This window comes from Amphiura filiformis, chromosome 12, assembly GCF_039555335.1.
Source record: "Amphiura filiformis chromosome 12, Afil_fr2py, whole genome shotgun sequence".
Taxonomy (NCBI): Eukaryota; Metazoa; Echinodermata; class Ophiuroidea; order Amphilepidida; family Amphiuridae; genus Amphiura; species Amphiura filiformis.
In genome coordinates, this window is record NC_092639.1 from 655,170 (window position 1) to 679,822 (window position 24,653).

Genomic DNA, 24,653 nt, shown 5'->3' on the forward strand with positions numbered 1-24,653 from the left:
CGTGGACAGAGTGAAAAACGGATACATTTCTTTAAAAGGGCATATCTTCAAAAGTTATGAGTCGATTGAAATAATTGTTTCGGTTTATTAGAGCTAATGGGTACAGACTTCTTTACATACCAACATATAATTGATCAACTTTTCTGAAATAGGAGATAAAGAGGGCGCAATGAGGGGCCTCTTTTTTTTGGGACACCCTGTACATAACTTTTATTACCAGTGTGTAGTTATTTTTTGAGAAAAATGCAAAATTGGGTGTGTAGTACCACTTTAAGGTTTTTAGGACACCAAGTACAAGAAACAAACTTGGTTATTTTTTTCTAAACTTTACTTACTCTTTTGTTCATATTGCGCCTCCTTTTCCCTTCTATTCTTCTATTCATTCTCTCAAGCTTCCTTCTACCAATATATGTTGCAAGTTGCTCCATTGTAAACCAGTATTGGCCTCCTATACAATGCCGTGTAAATGAAGTCCCAAGATAGGTGTCATTCAACGTCCCTGAATTGTATGCTGCATCAGCCTGATTACGATTTTGAAAATAAAGTTGGCCAGTAGCATGCCTCGGTTTCATCTTTAGCAGGTCACATGGCCCGTATTGACTGAAATGAGATATGATTGCTTCTTCAGGTATGCCTTTTATGTGCTTCAGTTTCAAAGGAAATCCTGGAAGTCTCTGAATTACAAATAAACAGAAAATATCACAAGTTACATATTATTGAAATACAAAGTACATTGTGGTTAATGGGCTATATCCCAGTTGAAATCTATACACCCCCATGGAAGATATGACCTTAATCTCCGATAGGGCTGAACCGATTATCGGATCGGATATCATATCGGGCCGATATTTGCAATATCAAATTTGCCAATATTGGATCCGATCAAATATCAGCCAATACTATAAAATCGGTAGATAAATGCCATATTGGTTGAGCCCACAGAAGGAGAACCGGGACTACCTAGATACCGCCACGTACAATCGCGCCGTCAGCTATGGGAAGAAAATTGGGGGTATTCAGGTCGTTGCCGACAGTGCGTGGTGACAACCGAAAACAATTCTGCGTCTCATCTGAAGCGTCTTCGTACTCACATGCTGGTCGCATCACGCGCGTCTCTCACTCATCCATGTCGCGCTTGCATGACAACAAATGCCTCAAGTGCATACCGACGGAAACCGAATACCCCCAATTTTTGCTCCATGCCTGTATCAAGATCCATGGCGGTTGAGTCCTGGTTTTAATTCTGTGGTTGAGCCCTAAATTCTCCCAAACAGGGGTGTAGATTTCAAATGGAGTCACCCATTTTGATAACCCCATTTGAAATTCACACTCCCTGTGTGAAAGGTTATTAACCCTAACCCTACCCGTGGTTTTTTGGCTATCGGAAGGGAAAGAAGGAACAAAAAAGGAGAGAAGATGAAGAAGAAAGTCACTTGGCACCCCCATGATTCGAACCTTGTACCCCTCGCATGCCACGCAGAAGATCCCCAGCATGTAGCTACACAGGTGACGTTGGCCCGGCCAACGATTCCCTGGGTATACATGACTTGGTCTGATTGCGTCATCAAGTCCCGTGGAAACCATGCAGGCAGAGTGGTTTTAATAGTGAGCTTTAGTGAGTCCTAGTTCTGTTAGGGTTAAAGGTGATGTCTTCCATAGGGGGTGCATGGATTTCAACTGTGCTAGCCAAATGAGATCTCTCCTATACTGAGTAAAATGAGCTATTACAGTCTTTCCCGTATAAGGTTACCTGAAATGAGCTTTGTCTGGTCAGCATATAGGCTATGCCATGGTTGCTTTTTGATAAATAAAAATGTTATTAATCAGGATGAACACATTCAGTTGAACTTCTTATACTGATGTTTATCACAATTAAAGTATTCAATAAATGATCATAAAAAAGTTTATACAATTAATTATTGACCGTAAAAGTAAAGTACATGTATATGTTATTGAATGCAACATATCTTGGCATAATTATAATGAGGGCTCACTTGCTGAACAATTCTGATTTTGGGACCTCCCAGTTTATTGATCGCGAAAGCCCAAGTAAAAATTCAACTATGTATACTGTGGACTTTGTCCCTAACACACACTGTTAATCATACTCCTTTTTGCCCCTGCTCCTGATCCAAATGGCTATGAACAAGGACGAGGGGGCATACAAATTGGACAGAATCTATGACCAGATCATCTCACAACAGCAACCAACAAAAGTGGCGACATCATCACAGCCACTTGGGTCTGCTGACATCAAGAAACACTACTTACAGTCTATAGGAAATGAAATATATCGAGTGAGTACTTCATTTTCTTGGATCTGTTACCAGAATCTCAATAATTTAACTTAATTTACTCTTTTTATTACTCACTTTTACTTTTTTCTTCCGCTTCTTCCCAGCATTTCCTCCTCCAGCACCTTGAAATCCTGGCAAAGCATTCTGAGAAAAACAAAAAGGTCAAAATAATTATCAAACAAGGGTAGTAAAATGTAACTTTCGTATTTTCAGAAACCATCGAAGTCATTGGTCTTGTAGGGTAGGTAACACAGATCATATTTGGCATTATTACAAATTTGATCAAATTTGACTTCACTGAACATTTGCTCCCATAAAAGGTGATCCCAGTTGAAATCCATACACCCCCTATTAAAGACATGATCTTAATCTCCAACACAGGATGTGTGAATTTCAAATTTGACTCCATTTGAATCAGTGCCTTTGAACAATTGACTTCTTGCAGGTTGGCGCTATACATTTTATTGCTGTTGTTGTTGTTTGGAGATCAATTCTTCCTTAGGGGTGTATGGCTTTCAACTGGAATTGGTATTTGCAGACATTGAACTGATTTGCTGTGTTGAGTCACATTAGTATTTAAACGCCAGTGATAACCAACAACAAAATGCATTGTTTCCTTTCACCCAGGCCTTCACCTTGCTTGTCCCTCTCCATCCAGGTATACAATGTGGAACTATATATACAGGGATGTAAATGAGTAACATATCCATTTTCAGAAAATCCATCTGGTAATTGGACAAGTATTGAACATTTAGACGGGTTTGTCTGGGGAATACCCTGCAGGGTATCACCCGCCTCCTAAAAAAGGTTTTTTTGGCTCTTTTTATGACAAATTATCATCATCCAAATCCGGAATTCCGGTAATTTCTGGAAGATTTACATCCCTGACTATAGCGTATCTTTGTACAAATGTAGGGGTAGTCATACCAGCTCAGTTGTTATTGGCAGTAACATGGTGTGATATATCTTAGATGAAGCGAAATAATTGTAAAACACATTGAACCAGATAAGATGTCTTTCCCTTCCTAGAATCCTTTCCAGCATCATTTTAAAATGATATTTTTGTCAACACGGTCAAACTTATTAAGTTTACATGTAATTTCCACCTTATTTTATGTTAAATATAAGAGTCAGGGAGTATCGGAGACGTACAAAAGCCACTCGGGAGAGAATAGATGTCACATTGTCACTCGTCAATTTTGCCTTGCCACAGATGCTCTTGTGGGGGCCAAACAGTGCCCAGCGCCTGCTTAAAATCACCCTTGGTCAATATAAACATATTTTGCAAGATCTGGATGTTTTATGTTCAGAGGTACTTTTTGTCACTATCAACCCATGTTGCACTATTAAGTAGCAAATCAGTCACTATACAAATACCAATAATCACTTTCTTTAAGGTGGTACTACACCCCATAAATTTTGTGACTAATTTTGCATTATTCTCAAAAAATAACTACACACTGGTAACAAAAGTTCTGTAAATAATAGGGGCAAGGAATCCAATTACTTCACTGAAATTTCAGTGATTCAAGACAAGTGGTTCAAATAATATATGTTAAGAAATCAGGTATATTCTATAGCCAAAATATTAAATTCTCGATCATGAGAGCAAACTTGGGTACGCACAGTTATTTGCGCCGAGCGTACTATACAAATACCGGCGCAAACACAGCTTTTGTGAATTGACCAATCACACGGTCGTTGCTAGGCAAGGTCAAGGTTCGGTCAAGCAGGCCGGGCGATCGTGTTAATCTATGAAAAGTACGCTGACGCAGAAGGTACATCCTCTCATGATCGAGAAATTGTTATTTTGGCTATAGCTGTACCTCTTTTCTTATCAGTAATAACGTACCACTTGTCTGTAGTCACTGAAATTCCAGTGTAGTAACTGGATTCACTGTGGTTGAGTAGAAATGTCGGTGATTTAACATGCCCTCCTACACGTAAGTACCAGCACACTTCAACAATTATTTCGCTGCCATTAGGATATATCAAACCATTTCCGCTTCACTAAGTCTGCAACTGATGCGCACATACTCTCAGCTGTCTTAGATTATGATTACCCCCACCAGCTCCCCATTTTACACCTGGGTGGAGTGAAGCAATTGGGAATTAAGCTGTCTTAACCAATGCAAGGACGCAGCACACTGGTTGTGGTGGGGCTCTAACCACAACCTTTTGATTATGAAGCTTGTGCCCTCACCATTATATTTTTTTAGGCCACCGCGGGAGCGATATAGTTTTATTTCTTTGCAATGGTAAGGTGATGTTAAAAAAAACGAACCTTATACTTCAAGGGGTTAGTATAGAGTCCGAAGTTTACCGTTTTCTAAAATCCATTTTCCGTGTTGTAATCCGTGTTGTAAAATTTGTAAATCCGTGTCATGAATAAAGCTTAAAATGTATCCACAATGATATTAATGTCACAATAAAGTGTTCAATATCGCGATCAATATGATCTGATTTGAATATTCTCACGTTTATAGGGCGACTATTATGTGTGGTGGGATATAAGGGGTTCATGCCTAGGTAATATACCTTTATTTAGGTATTATTAAACAGTATTTTTATCATAAAAGCTGACAAACACATCTCATGATTGTTTTTAACATTTTTTTCTCTTATCTTTAAACAATTTTTGTCACATCATACAAAAATGTCATTTTCCGTGTTGTACCTCCGATTCCGTGATTTTTTTCCGTTTTCCGTAAAACGGAAAACTTCGGACTCTAGGTTAGTAGAGGAAAGGTCCCATCGGCAAAAGCTGCCTTATAGACATTTGACAATTTCTGTATTCTATTTTGTACACAATCTAAAAATATGATATTTGGCAGCTATTGCAGATAAGGCCTTTGGTACAATTACTGAATAGGGTACAACTTGCTAGACTTGAGTCCAGTCCTTGTTTACGGAGTTTAGAGTTAGGGTTTAGGGTTGAGGTAGGGCAGTCTTGTAAATAAGACTACTAGAGTTTCACCCTATTCGGTAATCGCTCCAGGCCTTTTTGTACCCTTCACTAATATTCTTACATTGTAAGTTTTGGGTGCAACTCCCGGTCCGCCTTGTCCTCCTTCAGATGGCACAGGGAATCCATACCCTTTACCACCTTCATGTGATGTAGGCATTCTGCTGTCTCTACTACCATCTGTTGTATCATCTCTATCTTCATCTTCATCTTCACTGTTCTCTCCTCTATAGGATTGTCCATCATCAGGTGGTTGGATAGCGTGGTGATAATTTGCTGGTGGAGTGTTTTTGGCTCAGAAGAGCGCCCACCTCCAGCACCATGAAATCCTTGAAATCTCTTTTTTTCCTTCTTGGACAAATTTTTTCCAATCTGTTGAAAAGGTTGCAGTGTTATCCAATATGGCCCTACATGTATAATAGGAATAATTACAACATGTTAAAGTGGGCTATTAATATTTTGGTGTAACAGATGAATGCAAAGTGTACTAATTCAGTAATTCTAGCAGTATTCGAAATATGCCTCAAAAAGTTACAGGCCAGCCAGGCTTGACCTTAAAAAGTTACCGGCCAGCCGGGTCGGCAACTAGATGCCAGTCAGAAAAGTTACCGGCCAGGCCAAAAAGTTACAGCCCAATGGCCGGCTGACCGGCCCTATTTCGAACGCTGAATTCTAGCCTTAGTTCTTCAAGGGATACGATCAGATATATACTAGAAACACTGTGTATTATACTGGTACAGTCATTAATATTAAGACTTCAAATATAAGCCCAGTGTATCAATATATTTGGGTGTATACATTTGGGTGTATTCCTAATACATTTGGGTGTATTCCTAATACACCTGAGTGTATTCCTAATACATTTGGTGTCAACGGAAATAGCCCACTTGTCCTCTGTTTCTTTACAAATAATTCTGAAAATTACCAAAAAGGTGAATTTGTTGTCTGTTTCACATACTGTCGTATTTCAAAAGGCTGCCTTTTGCGATTTTTTTATTATCCAATTGTGATGAGATGCACTGTAGAATTAACTTTATATGTGACATGATCTGCTCCATGGGGGCCAATGGAGGCATTTTTGAAAATTGAGTTACTATAATTATTACCTTATAGTAACATTTAGGCTATCATAAACTGAAAACACCGAAGGTCTAGCAAAGTTGGTTCTTAAGGGGTGGGGTATGAACGTTTGGACAGTATTTATTGTGGGACATTAGAGCACATCAGACATATCGAATTGCATTCTGAATACGAAGAATTTCCTTCTGATATCAAATAATTTTGATTTTTTGAAATTCGCAATGTAATACACATTTCATGGCAAATGATTAAAAGTTGATATTTTGATATTTTAAAACATTACTCGGTAAAGGTGGGATGAAAAGCCGACGATCAATTGAAAATGTTGACCTTTCATTATTGAGGATATGGATTTTTTCCCAAAACACCAACAAAAATTAGGTCTTTTGGGAAAAAATCCATATCTTCAATATGAAAGGTCAAAATTTTCAATTGATCGTCGGCTTTTCCTCCCAGCTACATAAACTTTAAGAATATGTCATTAGATTTATAAAATTTACTTCAAGGACTGTTATCAAAAATGTGAAAAATATTAAATTTTAATAATTTGTCATAAAATTTGTATTATATCGTGATTTAAAAAAAATGAAAATTATTTGATATCAGAAAGATATTCTTTGTATTCAGAATGCAATTCGATATGTCTGATGTGCTCTCATGTCCCACAAAAAATACTGTCGAAATGCTCAAAACAGATCCCTTAAGTTATGAGGTTTTGTGATGTGTATTTTCTTATGTATTTTATTGTTTTTTACTACATATTTTTGCCTTCATCTCAATTTCAAATTTGCCGCCTTTGGCCTCCATGGACCAGATTGTGTCAAATATATTAATTTTGAGGTACACAATATTACATCCCAATGTCCATTCATGAAAGTAAGCATGCAGAAACAATATGAAATTATACAACAATGATAATGAAAATCACACAAGGCAGCCTTTTGAAATACGACAGTATGTGATGCAGACGACGAATTGTACTTGTACTTCAAGTATTACATGTGATGATTGTGATCACAAACATTTTTCTTGTCATTGAGAACATTAAATGGTGACCATATCTAGCCTTAAGCCCGATCCTGACTCCGCATCGCAGCTTGATGCGATGCTGCGATGCTATAAAACTGTAATCTGAGCCAGGTTTTTACGAGCTCAGAGGTTCGCATCGCACTGCGATATCGCAGCCGTGCAGGCGTGCACCCTTCTGATTGGCTGCTGAATGCAGACCCCACACCCCACATGCTTTTAAAACATCGCAACATCACGCGATGAAATTAAAATGTACATTTTAATTTCATTGCGCGATGCTGCGACGCGATGCTGCGATGTTTGAAAAGCATCGCATCACGCTGCAAAATGGAGTCAGGATCGGGCATTAATGGCCTTCGAGACATCTCCAAAACTTTTTGTTTGCTTTTTGATGCATTTTTATGTATTTGTTTGTTATGGTAAATTGGTAATAGATAAAGTTCAAGCTCTCTACAGCTAGTAATGGCTTCATAATTACTTGGACTTATAGCTACATAGTGATGCCATATGTTGCCACTGCATGCTCATGTAAGAGGCACTTTCTTCACACTAAAGTTTTTAGTCTTGAGTCTGTGTAGGCGGAAGGGGTCATGAAAATGTTCGATACGAAATAGGGGGTCATAAAAAAATTAGCCCGCAATGGGGGGGTCATAATTAGACTCAGTCACTGACATATTTATGATCCCCCCCTTCCAAAGAAAATGACATGCTTTACATGAGGATTGTACGCTGCCTCGGCATGCTCATGTGAGCATTGTATGCTGCCTCGGCATGCGGACATGAGCATTATACACTGCCTCGGAATGCTCATGTGAGCATTGTATGCTGCCTCGGTATGCTCATGTGATTCAGGCTTTGAATTTTAAGGTGAGCGAGTGCAACGCTCGCGGGTGGCTCACCTTAAGTTGTTCATCCGAGTGTGATTTATAGCTCACCTTGTAAATCTGCCAGAGCCTTTAGCTTCTTCACAAGTGCGGTTTATAGCACACCTGATTGCTCACCTTAACATTTCAAGGAGTGATATTTATTGCACGCCTAGTATTTTCAAAACTCAATGCCTGGTGATTATCTTCCCCCAACTAATTGTGGCTCCCCCGCATTATACGTGCTCACACATGCTCACCTCCCATGCTCATACCCGGCATGCTCATACATGTACGCATAATTACCTGGCTTTATAGCTTCCAAGCAATGTCTCACAACTGCAACTCCACCCAATGTGCTTGGTTCTCCGGCTTTGTACGCTGCCTCGGCAAGCTTACGTGATTTGAAATATATGAAGCCCATATGTCTCTTAATTGCTAGATGGCACACCCCATATGGCTTGAAGTGTGCCAGGATGATGTCCTTTGGGATATTGTTGATGAACCTGGCCCTGATTTTCAGTCTGAATCCTTCTGGCCCCTGGATGTAAAAATAAAACAAATACAAATGGTTAATGCTAAATACATCCAAATATTTCAAATACATTTGGGTGTATTCCTAATACATTTATGTGTATTTCTAATATATTTGGATGGATTCCTAATACATTTGAGTGTATTGCTTATCTTCAAAAAGTTTGGCAAATGGTAATTATACAATCAATCAATCAATCAATCAATCAATCAATCAATCAATCAATCAATCAATCAATTGATCAATTGATCACTTTCTCTTTAAATATGCTACTCTTCCAGGACTACTGGGTTCTGTATACACATGCTTTTTGCCAAAGTTTTAGGGGCCTGAGCTTTCGATCCTAGCAGGATCTTTATCAAAGGCAGAGTCAAAAAAAATAAATAATAATAACATAATACTGAACCATACACTTACATTGTGATTTTTGGGTACAACACTGGCCTTTCCTGACACTTGTCCTCCTTCAGTTGGTGCAGGAAATCTGCCTGTTGTATCATCTCCACCATCATCTTCATCTTCATCATCACTGCTCTCTCCTCTATAGGATGGTCCATCATCAGATGGATGGATAGAGTGGTGATAATTTGCTGATTGAGTGTTTCTTCGATTAGAAGGTAACGGTTGATATGCCCTTGCAGGATTTTGATGACTGTCCCCAAATGATCTGAATGCTTGGTGACCGCCACCGTGGTGATAGGGTTGCTGCTGATATTCAGGTGGTTCCTGACCTGCTCGTACATATGATGATTTGTACCTTTGGTCTTCAGATGCATAGGTATCATAGTGTTGCCCTAAACGTCCATGTGATTCTTGCTGATATACCGGTGACTCCTGACTTGCTTGTACATATGATGATTCATACACTTGGTCACCAGGATTGGTATCATAGGGTTGCTCTCTACGTCCATCAGGTGATTCCCGACCTGCATATGATGATCTATACCCTTGGTCATGAGATGCACCGGTATCATAGCGTTGCTCTGGACGGCGATCATCAGGTAATCCCTGACCTGACCTAACATATGATGATCCATAAACTTGGTCATGAGATGCACCTGTATCATAGCGTTGCTCTCGACATCCATGTGCTGTTTGCTGGTATACTGGATGATCTGAAGGTCTATTTGCTTGTGAATATCCACAGCCTGGAGGTCTGTATGGATAACCTGGAGGTCTTCTTTCTTGGTGAGGAGGCCACCTGTTCTCTGAGTGTTGTTGAGATGATGAGGAGTCACCAGCTGTATACCTGAGAGTAGAAATGAAATGTGAAAACACATTAAAACTTAAAATTTTTTAGACAAGTTAAAGCCATACCATCAAACCTTGTCTACAAGCATATAGAGTGCTTCTGATGAAAGCTAAATTAATGCAGGCACCATTTTGGAGTTTGAGCAAATAAAGGACAGATCCAAGCCTAAACAGCGCATCTCCTATCGCAAATTCAAAAATATTAATCATCAAGATTTTGAAATGGACATAAAAAGGTCAGATTTATTTAACAATTCTGAATCGGATCTAGATGAGCTATTTGTGAAATTTGACTCTATTTTTAAGAACATCCTTAACTAGCATGCTCCACTTATCCATCGCAATATCACAATTCGTCCTAGTAACCCATGGTATACCAATGAAATAGTTGAGGCAAAACGAAAACGCAAACAACTTGAACGACGAAGGAGGAAAACAAAATCTGAAATTGATAGAAACCTATAAACAACAGCGCCTTCTTGTTTCTCAGATGATAGCCAATGCTAAATATTCGCATTATCAGCAAAGAATCCAAGATTTGGCAATGATCAAAAGCAACTGTTTTTAGGTAGTTGGAAGCTTTGCTCCATCAAAAAGGGAAGCCTACATGTAAGCTACCTACGTGTGACAGTATGGAAGAACTTGCAGAATCATTCATTAATTTCTTCACCTCCAAAATTACTCGCATTCGTGAAGCCCTGGATAGTTCCGATATGGACAGTTATATCAATCACCTGATACTCATTGTGACTCTGTTTTAAATGTGTTTACATTAGCTTCACAGGATGAAGTTCACAAATTGATATCATCATCTCCATCAAAGTCGATCATGTGATCTTGATTCGCTGCCTACTTGGATGCTTAAGATTCACCTGGATACATTGTTGCCAATCATCACCAAAATTGTTAATTTATCCTTGGATACTGCATATTTTCCAAGCACCTTCATTCCTTCAAAAATGCCTTAGTCACTGCTTTTTTTTCCAATAATTTTTGACACAAAATTCAAGTGAGATACAGAACCATAATTTTTTGAAGTTATTTATTTATTTAATAAATAACTTTTTGAAGTTATTTATTAAATAAATAAATAACTTCAAAAATTATCGTCCTGTATCTAACCTGAATTTTGCGTCAAAAATTATTGAAAAAGCAGTTGCTTCGCATCTAACTGAGTATCTCTCAACAAATGAACTATTTGAGCCATTTCAATCTGCATAAAAAGTATCATGGAACAGAAACTGCATTGGTAAGAGTTCAAAATGATATTCTGTATTCCCTCGACAAGAAATGTGGTGTTTTCCAAGTGCTATTGGATCTTTCTGCTGCCTTTGACACCATTGATCATGGAATTTTACAACATCGTCTGGAGTCTATTGGTGTCAATGGCAGCCCCCTCAAGTGGTTTTGCTCCTACCTAAGCAACAGAAAGCAATCAAGGTTCAGTGCTGGGGCCGTTGCTTTTCTGGCCCCATCGCAAACATCGTGCGGAACCATGGACTTAATGTACATCTATATGCAGATGATATAGATGTTATATTTTTCCTATGATAATTGATATTAACTCCCCGGATGAGGAATCAGCTATACGTGCAAAAATTGAACATTGTGTTGCTGATATTAAATCATGGATGACTGTGAACAAGTTAAAATTAAATGATGAAAAAATGAACTTATCATGTTTACAACACCGCGAATGCACAATAAAATTAAAAACATACTGTGTGATAATGGACTTCTCGAAGGCGTTCGACGTCGTGCCCCATAACAGATTATTGCTCAAGCTTAACAAGTACAGTGTAGGTGGTAAAGTCAATGGATGGATTACAGCCTTCCTGAAAGGGAGGAAACAGCGCGTGGCGGTTGGAGGTGAACACTCTCAATGGTCTAGTGTGGAATCCGGAGTACCGCAAGGTACAGTTTTAGGACCCTTATTATTTTTAGCTTATATTAACGATCTTCCTGACAATCTCCATTCAACTGTGAGATTATTTGCATATGATTGTGTCATCTATAAAAATATCTCATCTGCTCAGGATGCTGCATTGCTCCAAAAAGACCTTGAGTCTCTGTCCTTGTGGGAAAAGCACTGGCAAATGAAATTCAATGCAGAGAAGCCTCTAGATCACCCCTCATAACCAAATACAAATTGGGTAATATCACACTTCAGGAAACAAGAACTCATACCTATCTGGGGGTAGACATACAGGATGATCTCAAATGGAATACACATACAGAATCACTTCATCAGCAAACAAAACTGTAGGTTTTGTTCGTCGTAATCTGGGTTCCTGCACCAAGGAGATCAAGTCTTCAGCCTATAAGACCCTGGTACGCCCCACAGTCGAGTACTGCTCGGCTGTGTGGGACCCATACACACAAGATCTTACTAAAAAAGTAGGAAAAGTTCAAAGAAGGGCGGCCAGAATGGTCTACAAAAATTATGACTGGAAGACAAGTGTTCAGGGACTCATACGGGAGCTGAAATGGGACAACTTGTCCACTAGAAGGAAAGCAAACAGACTTGGAATTCTTCATAAAGCCATAGGGGGGCACCTTGCTATACCGGTGCAAAACTACCTGACGCCAGCCCAAAGGCAAACCCGGAGATCTGGAACCAACAACTATATTGAACAGCACGCAAGGATTGATTGCCACAAATATTCATTCATAAACCGAACAGTAAGGGATTGGAACAATCTCACTGATACCATCTCTTCAATATCCAACCCAGATCAATTTAAAGCTGCCACCATAGACTACCTGCGTATGCAGGACAGTCATCTGAAGGACTAAACTAACTGCGCACACCACATCCCTGCTTGTGTTAACTTCGTTGGGAAGTTAAGCAGTATAACGAAGAAGAGAAGAAGAAGTATATTAGTCAAAGTAAAGACATAACAAAAGGTGCTAATAACAGAGTGTGTACTCAATTGAAAAATCAGGAACAATTATATACAGTGTTTCTAAATCAATGGTATAGTATTAGTTATACAGTTTCTCTCTACTAAAAGAAACTTTAACCATTAAAACCAATTAACAAACATAACGTCAAGTCAAAAGTAAAACATAATCCGATATAATTTTTCTGTTGAACAAATTTTATTACAAAAACGTCACACAAATCACAATGATTAGGTATGCTAGGGGTATGCTAGGTGAATTTAAATTTGCCATCAAACTGCATCATTTTATATATCAAATTAAAGCCCTTGAGTAAACAAAGCCAAAACTGAAAACCTTTTTTTCATAGCACTTTCCGTAGCAAAGTTACATCTTGTCAAAGATTGACTTTCATCAAAAAGATTCAGCTAGCAAAATTCCCCAAAAGCGGCATTTCGGGGTGTTTCTAGATCTTAGTCTCATTATGATAGCAGCTTTTTTTAATGGAACTGCTATCAAAATCCCTCTAAAATTCCATGTGCGATTGTCTTAAAAAAAAAAAAATCATATTGGGTCAAGTGAAGTATAGAAAACATATTTATGTAGGTTTCCTTGACCAGCCTGTTCTTTTAAATTTCTATGTAAAATATGTATTGAGTTCTAGGTGAATTTGGTTGACTAGTAATAAATGTGTTAACTAAGCTAAGGTTTGCCTGGCATACCTACTGAATGATACATTACCAACTCGATTACATTAATGTCAGTTTATAAATAATAGCGCCTACAAACACAATTATTGATAGTGGTGGGTTATATAATGATGATGCTTCAAATTTCTTAGGAACCAGCTTATTTGATGCAGTATGATCTCCTGAGCATTTTGACACCTTTTTCATCCGAATTGGCCAAAAAATGAGAAGGTGCCGGCCAAAACAAGTATTTGGACAGGGGGGTATGTTGGGGGGTCTGAAAATCAATATTTTCATCGACAATCATTATTATATGCCTGATTCTGTGAAAGTTGGTATTGATTTGTATGTAATTGATGTTTAGAATTCCATTTTTGAAAGTTGCATAAAAATTGGAGTTGTCGTTTTCTCAAAATGGCCATTTTACGTCCAAATAAGGATATGAGGGTGCTTCGCATTTAACTTGCAAACAATCTTTAAAACGGAAATTTCAATGGTGTGTGTATGAAGATATAAATCATAGGTAGTACCTGCTCAAGAAATTTGAGCGATTTACATTGTACGGTTTGATTTTGGCAGCCATTTGAATATTTCATAGAACGCTGCCATTCAACTGTACAGGGGTCAATGCACTTTAAAATGTGTACGTTTCAATGGAAGGCTTCCTGAGAATACGAAAAATGGTGCCACGTTCAAACGAAAAGAAATATAATGCCCAAATTTCTTGAGGATGTGCCACATGTGATTATCTTCATACTGACATCATTAAAATTTCATGTGAAAAGAATGTGTGCAAGTTTTATGCAAAGCGCCCTCACATCCTTATTTGGACTTAAAACGGCCATTTTAAGAAAACGACAACTCCAATTTTTATGCAACTTTCAAAAATGGAATTCAAGACATCAATTACATGCAAACCAACAGCAACCTTAATAGAATTAGGCATAAAATAATGATTATTAATGAAAATATTGATTTTAAGACCCCCCCTGTCCAAATACTTGTTTTGGCCGGCACCTTCTCATTTTTTGGCCGATTTGGATGAAAAAGGTGTCAAATTGCTCAGGAGATCATGCCGCATCAAATAAGCTGGTTCCCTAAGAAATTTGAAACATCACCCTTTTTAAAAGGCTGTTTAACCTACCCCTATTATTGAGAAATAATTTTTTACAATGAAGGAAGGACGGACTGACGGACGGATCTTCAGAGGGAAGCGTTCTTATAATCTTTACTCTATTTCATAGCGTACGATAATAAACTTTACTACTTACTACAAAGGCGCACACTAGCTCGAGATACTCTAGCTAAAATACAGGTTTACATTTACTATCTTACATTATCTTGCTGTATTTCAGCTAGAGCTCCAAACGACAAGCTTCCGGTTTTTTGGAGAACAATACTGTTACGTAAGATGAAGAAGAAACCCACCTCGGAGCCCGCCCTACTGCAATTTGCCTCCACACATTACGTAATCAACACAAAGCTTTTGTGAGGATTAGTGAGTGGATAAGAAATTGACAGTGGAGGATACGAAGGACACGCCGATTGTTAGTTGTCAATCATGAATTGCCATAACGTATTAATATTTTATTTCATGGCATTCCGCAAACACCAAGACAAATTATGCCGTATTTTTCCAAAGATCATCTCATATGAAGTAAGCTGAATGCGATCTGTACTTTTGTAACATTCCGATCGCTTTTGATCACCTATTATCGGCGAATTTGCTTGAAAACACGTGAGTTCATGTTGTGTAAACATAATTAGCATAGTCCTTCAAGAATGACCCACGGCTATGTGGGGGGGCTCGGCGAAGCCGAGCATGTTCGGGCGAAGCCGAACAACGAGGTCGAAGGTCGAGTAGCGAGGCCAAGGCCGAGGGTCCTTCTACTTCCACTCAAATCATGCCTTGGAAAGTCAAGGCAAGTGAAATAAGAAACCAGTCACCGCCCACTACTGATCTACCAATCAGCTTTGACTGTGCCTCCAAGACAAAAGTGACATCCATGGGTATAATGATTACATAATAGCCCTGTTCATATTTCCCCCAAACCTGTCTGTGACCCTGGACCATGGTATTAAACAAGCTTCATGCTACTCTCACATCCCTGTACTATCACAATATACAACCCAATGTGTGGTCAAGGTTATCGAGTTGATACCATTCATACACATTCATGTCCTGGTATTCAATATCACAGATCCTGTCAAAATACATGTACATGCAATATCAGAGATATTTGTGATACATTATTTATTTATCATGTTTTAATAGTCATCTGGTTTTATTTGAAATTACTTTTAACAATTTAATTTGATTCAAAATTGATATTCATGGAAAAATACTACAAGTGCATGATCGGCTTGGCAGGCAGTGGTGGATGTCGAGTAGTTGGGGAGGGGGGAGTTCGACATAGGCAATGTTTACAAAATTTAGATAATGTAAAAAATGGCAACGAAAATGAAGACCTAATTCAGTAGCGTAGCCAAATCGGTCTGAAAATTTAGAAAATCCCAATAGAAAATTTGGAAAAAAAACGTCTTGTGCCCCCAATCAGGGTTTTCTTTAAGCATTTTGCTGAAAGGGTATTTTCAAATTTTTTGACCCTTTCAATTGTGAATTTTTCCTCTGAAGGAGTCAAAACATTGCCCAAGGGTATTTTTTATAATATTATTTTGTAAGAAATGTGTAACAATTATGTGTGTTTTTGGAGCCATATGCGTAGATCCGGGGGGAGGGGGAGAAATCTCTCCCAATATTTTGCCAGGGGGATGGTCCATTCAATTATCAATGTTAACGCCTATATATGGGTTTCTGACCAAATTAACCTCATATTTGGTCATTTTAGTCCCAAAAGTGAACATTTTTGCGTGCTTAGCGCGAATTCATTCCACTTTGCACTATACCGTAAACGTTCGCCTAATGGCGCTTTTGGATTCTTAGAAATGTGAGAGCGCCATCCTTATAAAATCTCAACAGCATTAAGGATACGTGTATGTTAAATTGAGCAACCTAGACATAATGCCTCAGAAAAAAATATCGTGACATGACCCAATACTTTAGGTCACTAGGTTAGTTGCTAGAGCAGCAAATGTTTTGGGGTTTCTTCGGGTATTCTTTCTCAAAGTGCCATTGGACTTAATTTGTAAATCGATTCATACGTTATACCTAACTCATTTTGGTAAATCTTTTTATAACATTATAATTTCTTCATATTTTTTAATATTCTTTAGTTCAAAATTACACCCTTCTATTGTCTGACCCGTTAGCTCAGTCGGTAGAGGGTGCGCCTTAAATGGTGAATGGTACTTGTTCGAATCTTGATTTCTGTCCCCACTTTTATGTGAAGAAGGGTCAAGAAATGTTTTTGGATTTTGTCCCCACCCCACTTTACGAACGAATATTGTGATTTTTTTTAAAATTTAATTTTAATTTTCTTATTTCTTTTAGATAAATAGGCACTGCGAACAAACGGCAACAAAAACCGGTGACAAAATTGGCTCCACCTGCTACCTATCAATGCGTGATATATTCCACTACATTTAACAGTTAAATGACCTTTGAAAAATAGAACGGCCTCAATGTTTCAAATTGTGTAACTACATTACTTTATTCATTTATGCATTATAAATGATCAGCTATTTTTTCTTTTCTTAAAAGGATCGAACCCAAGTAGATCAGACCATTGATCATATAACTATCAGACCACGAAGTAGTTACGTAACTCCGTGATGGTATCGAAACCAAGCACTGTTTGTATGGCGATCATTACGATCACGCTATTTTGGTATGCCTTTTTTGTGTACTGATTGTTTCGATCGTGCTTCATTACTTAAGCGCGTGATCCGTTGACATAGTAACATTACGTAACTTCGATACCGGGCTTCGATACTGAATAGTTGTTGAGTGCACATAATATGGAAAGCCGTTGGGGTATTGTGTGCCTTCCAAAGCGCCTTATAACATGTTCTCGTAGTTGTTGAATCCTAGCCAGTATTCAATGATAGCTATAGAGGCCTTGCGTTTATCGATTGGCTCCAAACAAAGGATTTGAACCGGTTTCTTCCCCGTAATCATGGCGCAGTGCAGTCCATTCAATCAAATGTTGTCATCAACCTATTTGATCGTAGTGCACTTTGTTATGTGTGTGAGACGAACTGTCGCGGTAGATGCAATCATGCTTTTGTTGAATGCATTTGAGTAGTCCGCCATATTTACGGGATGATACGTCATATGCACAGCCTCTATTCAGTTGGTCGTTGTATGATTTTGTTCGTTCACTCATTCAAATTTTATTTATATCATTTGAAGACTGAGCCTATTATGATACATCCTCCGTGAGCTTCCGTGGAACAGTTTCAAACACTCCCCTAGGGATTATTGGGGCAGAGGTTATCTTTTGAATCCTCTTAGAGGGCTATCATTTTTTTCGGAAGGTCCCAAATTTACAAAAAGTCTGCGTCAATAAAATTGCGCACCCTCTATTTAGGCAACAAAAATTTTATGATCCCAAACCCCAAAATTGTATTGAAATCAGTCTTTTTGAATAAAATAACACACTTTCTGTGGTCATCGTGTGACTACATTTTGGTCATAAAACATTTTATGACCCCCTCCTATTATTCTTTCCAAGACTTTATGACCCCGGTATATTTGGACCCCCCTTGAATAAAATGATATACCTCTTATGACCACTGATGCATAGGCAATGATACTACGCTGAATTGAAAGACTTGTCATGACGCGACAGTTCGTCTCACACAAATAACTAATGCCTATACAATCAAATAGGTTCATTACAACATTTGATTGAATGGATTGAGTTACTCTAAAATGAAACGATAAAAACAAAGAATCATGAAAAAAGACACATACAAGATAAAATAATAAAATTATATAAACAATGTTAAAGATAAAATCAAGAAAATACAGAATAAAATTTCCTCAAATCAGAAAAAAAAACATTGACAGACATCATAATCTGTCAGAAATTACTGCATGAGATTCGAACCATCAATCTTTTCCACAAGTTCTCGCACTATAGTCTAATGCTCTGCTCACTGGGCCACAACGTATCAGGTGAATGATTACCGCATTATCATGAACAAGTTTGTTCGATCTTGTTCATAATTGTATGTGTCGATAGGTTTCACCCTTTAACTACACGTACCCTTAATGATCAGTGATAATAAACTCCATGAACTCCATAGCGCCATTAGGCGAACGTTTACGGTATTTCAACAGTTAAGCTTCAAAATGGTAAATACTTTGGTACCGAAAACCTGTATATTTTTAATGCTCAAATATTTAGATGGATTCTTCCACTAGTTGTCAAGGTTTTCTATAGTTTTCGAAGGGGTTTAAAAATTTTGCACAACAAATTTTCTTTCTGGTTTAGTAGTCATTTACACAATAATGAATTATTTTCAGATTTCACATCTCAAACGCGGCACAAAATTCATAACGCGGGCGGCGGACGCTAAACTCAGAATCAAGTTTCAAGTGCCTTATGGCTTTTATATACTGACTTTGGTGACAAAATGTGACGGGCCCTTGCGCAACGCGGGGGTGTCTGAGAGGATGTGTCCCCCACGGAATTGTTTTTTTTTAAAATAAAGTCCCAATTAAAGCTTTGAAATGTTTTGAAAGGAGACTCATGACCCATGTCCCGATAAGGCCGATATATTTATGTTTAAAAAACAATTGCAATAAATACGAAATCCTTGAACACCTGTTGAGGTTGAGGTGGAGCAAAAGAAGTGCATTTCACTCACCAAAGATAACTTTTTCATTTCAAAAAAAATTTCGCGTAAAGCGCACAAAAATTGCTGTTTTCATGGTTTTCAAGCTAAAAATAAACGAGGCAGATGTGCGTGAATTTTCAACTAAAATGGTCAAATATAAGCTTAAATTTGTCAGAAACATAAGCATTTGCAGTAGTAGGCTACATACCACTTCCCCTCTCGTCAAATATTGTGGGATATTTGTAAAAAAGCAAAGAAAAGATATAACTTATAATGGGTGCGGTAAAAGGAAAAAATAGAGACCTAAAGTGGGTCCAAAAAAAGCAAGAAAACTTAGAAAAGTGAGCCATAGGCGTAGATCCCAGGGGATTCGGGGGTGGGGCGGATAAATCCCCCCAAATTTTTTGGCAGGGGGTCGTTCATACAATCATCTCCCCAATATTGACACCTGTATGTGGGTTTCTGACCAAATTAACCTCATAATTATTTGGCCATTTTAGCTCAAAAAATTTTATTCCCGTTTTGTACCAAATTTTTTCAGTTTAGCTCAACATGGCAAAATGTTTCACTCGCTTCACGCGCATTTGTACAATAAACTTATTCTGTCGCCAAAAGGTGCTGGATTCACTATATACTTCAAGAATTTTTTCCAACCCCCCCAATGTTAAAAAGAAATCTATGCCACTGAGTGGTCCGAAACTGTCCGATATTGAGTTCGTAAGTTATGGTATTATAAAATTGGAAATTCAAAAATATTATTGACAATGTTGGGAATAGGAATTACCTTTAAAAATGTCTCAATACAAGATGCCTGTTATATTCCGGTCTGAAACTATCAGACAATATTTGTAAACATTAATAACATCACCAATTCGCAACAAACCCAAATTGTGAAAAAATCAACCCTCTCGTCAAATATTGTTGGATATTTGTAAAAAAGCAAAGAAAAGATAGAATTTCAGGGGGGGGGCAAAATCAACCAATTTTGGGCCAAATTACCGCAATAAGGTGAAATTTTCGTAATTTGGGTTTTTTACTGGGGGAACAGGGGGAAAAGAGTTCTGACAGGGGGAAAATGGATGGGCAAATGGAGGGATATTGGAAGTAGAATGAAAATCATAAATTATTTCCAAAAGAACAATAACATAAATAATATAAATTTGCGTTTGGTTTCTATGACGTGAAGAAGAGATATTCAATAAAATTCTTCATTTTATATTTATTCATAATTCTACTTCAAACCGTTTTAGCAGGGATCATATTTTTAAAGTTGTAGTATTATTGACCTTCAGTTTGGTTGTAACATTTATAATTGGTCATCACTCATCAGTTCACAGTATCCACCAATATTTGTTGATATTCACAGCAGGGGTGGGAAAGAAGTTCCCAGGCACTAGACAGGGCGGGGTTTGATTTTAGAATGACCAAATTTGGTATGGTTACATCATTTGTCAAATCTGACTTTGGATGGTCACTGATTATTAAGTGATGCTCACAGCAGGGGGTTTTATGTGGAAGTTGAAGGACTCTCGGCTTTGCCTCAACATGCTCAATACTAGTATACATGTAGTTTTAAACTTCTCAAGCCGAGAGTCATTCTTGAAGGACTAAATTAGCATAGACACAAATGAAATTACGATGCAATACAATGAAATTTGAATGCGCAGCAGATCTATAGAAATAACGTTGCCCGGTTTTATGCAGAATTAGACTAGTTCGCAAGGCAAACTTAAAAAAACCGGGCAAAACAGACGTGTCATTTATCGGTATGACATTTTCGTTATTGACGCTGCCCTATTTTAAGTTTGCACAGAAGAGGCATCTCAGTTTGAGTGCATCGATTGTCAGTAAAGTACACATATACTCACTCTAAATTGTTCATCAAACTAATCCTGTGTTCCTTATGAAAAGAACCATATGCTGCATTGTATGTACAATCACCAAAAAAGATGAAAAATGCATCTAAAAAATTCGGTACGTGCAAGCTTACGGCACTAAAAATCAAAGTCATGAAACAGCCTAAACAGAGTGACGTCATCGCTTTGCCACAGAGCTGAATGTATCACGTGACACCTGATCATGTGATATTTCATATTAACAAAAATAAAAGTTGAAGTTACATTGGGATTGTGTGCTCTGGAAAACTTATTTTTTCTTGATTCATAATGGAGTATTAATTACAATTTCAGCCATGCACGTTTAGGTAAGAAGTACAACAACCCGTGTAATTAATATTATGACAAACATGTACAGACAAACATGCAGATATTTAAGCTTCTGGAGCCTTGTACTGTTTATTAATTGCTCTAATTGAAATTACGTTGCACTCGCTTTCTGCATACAGATCCTCCCATACCGTACTAGCAGAGCTAAGTACGGTATGGGTTCCTCGTACTAGAATTAGACCCTGTCTGGCGCACACTGCGCGAGCTAATGCAAGGGTGCGGAATTCGGCAACCAACTCAGGTGTCAAACTTTCAAATACTGTTTACTACAGTTATCATCTCACAAACCTTGTATGTCTCGTAGTATCTGAATACCCATACTTTCTTTTATCTGCATGCTCATAAGGGTTCTCTCTCCATTGCGTCATTTCACGGGAAAAGGGACGGTTTTGTTGACTATCCCGATCCATTCCGAATTCTGCTTCTTTGGCTTGTCAAAATAGTGATGTGCACAGTGCGATACTCGCTATATAGGGGGGGGGGGTATATGATGTCCCATAACAGCGCCTACAGGTTGTCCCAAAAAAGACCCTGAAAATAATTATGGCCTTGTGAAAGTTCACAAGTATACTAGTAATCACAACAGTTAAATTGTTGGTCTTAATAAAAGTACACATATTCAGAGTGGAAATAACCTAACGAATCCAACTGTACGTCAGATCTGATAGGCCTACTAGTTTCAGGTCAGATTAAAATGCTCACTTTTGGAGAAAATTATAAAAAAGCATGATTTTGACCCTTGATCATTTTAGCAACGTAGGCCCAACTAATTATTTATCAGGTTAATTAGTTCTTCATGTTACTTACTTGACTTAACTGCACAGGCCGGTGTGGCCTTCTGCCGAGTAAGCCTCCTCCATTCAGTTCTGTCTGTTGCTTGTGTCTTTGCTTCATGTCAGTGGACGACCAGGTGGTCTTTTCTTGCGGAAGTCATTAATTGGTGGGGAAGCCGATGCATGTGGAGGCATCCTGAATACTAGTATATGCCCGGCCCATTTCAAACGTCTCCGGCAGATAACATCATTGATGGAGCTAGTGATGTTGAGACTGTCTGATGGAATTGTTGCGGATTTTTGGTCAAGTAGTGAAACTCCAAGCATTGTCCTAAACTCCTAAATAAGGCATCGCATTTCAAAAACATCCAGACTGTGTCGATCGGCTTCACGCAACGCCCAGGATTCTGACCCATAGGTGGCCATAGGGAGGATGAGCGACTGGTAGATCCTTACTTTCAGCGATCTTGTGATGGTTTACCAGATGGTATTTTTCAATCTACCAAATACCCAGGCTGCCAACTTTGTGCGATCGCGACGTTTAATATCCTCTTCTACTGATCATAATGAGGGCACACTACCCAGAAAGACAAAGTTATTTACTTTGTCAATGGGCATTTGGTTCAGCATGATATCTCTTGGATCGTCAGACATGATCTTGCATTTTGATGGGTTAATTTTCATTCCCCAGCTGCTGCATGCTTTTTCCAATTCATTAGTGGAGATTTGCAGGTTCTCCAAGACCATATCCATGAGTGTGGTGTCATCTGCATTTCGGATGTTGTTAATGCACATGTCACCCATCTGCACACCTGAGCCTAGTTGGATGTCCCGCTCCAGATATAGATTGAAGAGGCATGATGAGAGAAGACATCCCTGTCTAACACCATGTCCAACTAGGACTTCAAACCAATCGGTGATCTTTCCATTTACCACGACTGAGCATTTGGTTTGCTCATAGGGGCCCAGCAAACACAAAACGTTTAGAAAACGTTTTCTCTAGGTTCTAGTTTGGTCTTTTACGTCTTCGTCTTCCAAAACGTTTTAAAAACGTTTTAAAAACGTTTTGACTTGGTTAAAATATTGTTCGTTTTACCATGACGTTCAGAAAACGTTTTTTTATATTTCGAACGTTATTTTGCCACGTTTATAATACGTTATTTCCAGAACGTTTTCCGAACGTTTTGTACAACGTCAATTAAATGTCTTTCTAAAGCGTTTAATTATTATTTCATATTATCAAAATGTTTTAACACGTAGCCTACTCTGGTTTAAGGCACTGTATGGTCGTAAATCCTGGGGACAGCGGGGACACGTCCGCATACACTTTGGGATATCAAATGTCTCCCCCACCCCGTTTTCGGCAAACACTTCCCTGGTCTAGTTTAGAATTGAAATTTTCTCGCGCTCCGCGTACTTCATCGAATTCAAATTCACCTTCATATTCACATCCAATTCACCGTGATTGGGGGCTAAAATAGTATAACAAGATTTGTGTGAATAATACGCGCATCTCCCCGTAAACTTGACCGGTAAAAAGCAATTTGTCTATGTCAAACCCCTGATATCTGGTACGTCAGCAATTAACAGAAAGGAAAAAGAGGAGCTATCATGTCAGATGACTGAGGAAAAGGACGGAATCGAAGGATTGAAGAAAGTAAAAAAAAAGACAAGATACACATGACAACGCCGACTAAATATTAAATCAACAGGGATTAAATAATTCCTTGAATTCTTATGACAACCCCTCCCCCCCCCCCGACATCAAAAAAAAAAAAAAAGTGAAAGAAAAATTCCTTGTTGTTTATAGATAGCATTAAACGCCTTGATTTGGTATAAAATAGTGTAAAATTGCATATTTTTGCGCGCTTCGTGGGAAATGAACCCAAATGTGTATCAACTTTCACTTCAAAATATGAAACTTAATGTTCGCCTGCTGTGCGCGCATATAAATCCCAGCAATTGTGAAGTCAATGATGTCTGTATATTGTTGATGAATACAAGTTTAACTGTTTAATTCTTTATTATATGTGCATCAATCAGGAAACATGTACCTAATTTGGCAAGTGTTTCACGCAGTCCTTTTATTATAACAATCTCTTCATCACAGCACGGTTCAATTATATGCATTCGACAACATCACTTCTCGGACGTTGATCTCAATTTGTAGAGATAAGCTTTTGCAACCAACATTTTAAAGTCAGCCTAAGCCTAGCATAAGCTGCTGGTTAGTGAGGAACTGTGTCTTAGAGATTGTGATGTATGACCCGGGTGTTTGACTTGCTTGACATCTTTAAGTGTGACCTATATAAAAGTTT

The 24,653-nt window shown here is 38.2% G+C and overlaps 1 protein-coding gene across 1 annotated transcript; it reads right to left on the reverse strand.

Annotated features, from left to right (window-relative positions):
- Nucleotides 1-537: 537 nt before the first annotated feature.
- On the reverse strand, nucleotides 538-22,013 carry LOC140165617 (uncharacterized). Its single transcript, XM_072188902.1, has 6 exons — nucleotides 21,851-22,013; nucleotides 9,187-10,018; nucleotides 8,541-8,775; nucleotides 5,327-5,669; nucleotides 2,373-2,441; nucleotides 538-674 (listed from the first exon to the last, which is right to left on the reverse strand). The coding sequence occupies exons 1-5, from the start codon at nucleotides 21,970-21,972 to the stop codon at nucleotides 2,375-2,377; spliced, it is 1,599 nt and encodes a 532-aa protein (XP_072045003.1). The 5' UTR covers nucleotides 21,973-22,013; the 3' UTR covers nucleotides 538-674; nucleotides 2,373-2,374.
- Nucleotides 22,014-24,653: the final 2,640 nt, after the last annotated feature.

Bases quoted from the DNA above. Each gene is read 5' to 3' on its own strand.
- LOC140165617 (XM_072188902.1), bottom strand. From the start codon at position 21,972: ATGGATCGGGATAGTCAACAAAACCGTCCCTTTTCCCGTGAAATGACG. The intron at 8,776-9,186 runs GTAAGTGTATGG...TTTTACATCCAG, and splicing joins TTGTACCCAAAAATCACAAT to GGGCCAGAAGGATTCAGACT. The intron at 5,670-8,540 runs GTAATTATGCGT...TTATACATGTAG, and splicing joins CTTGGAAGCTATAAAGCCAG to GGCCATATTGGATAACACTG.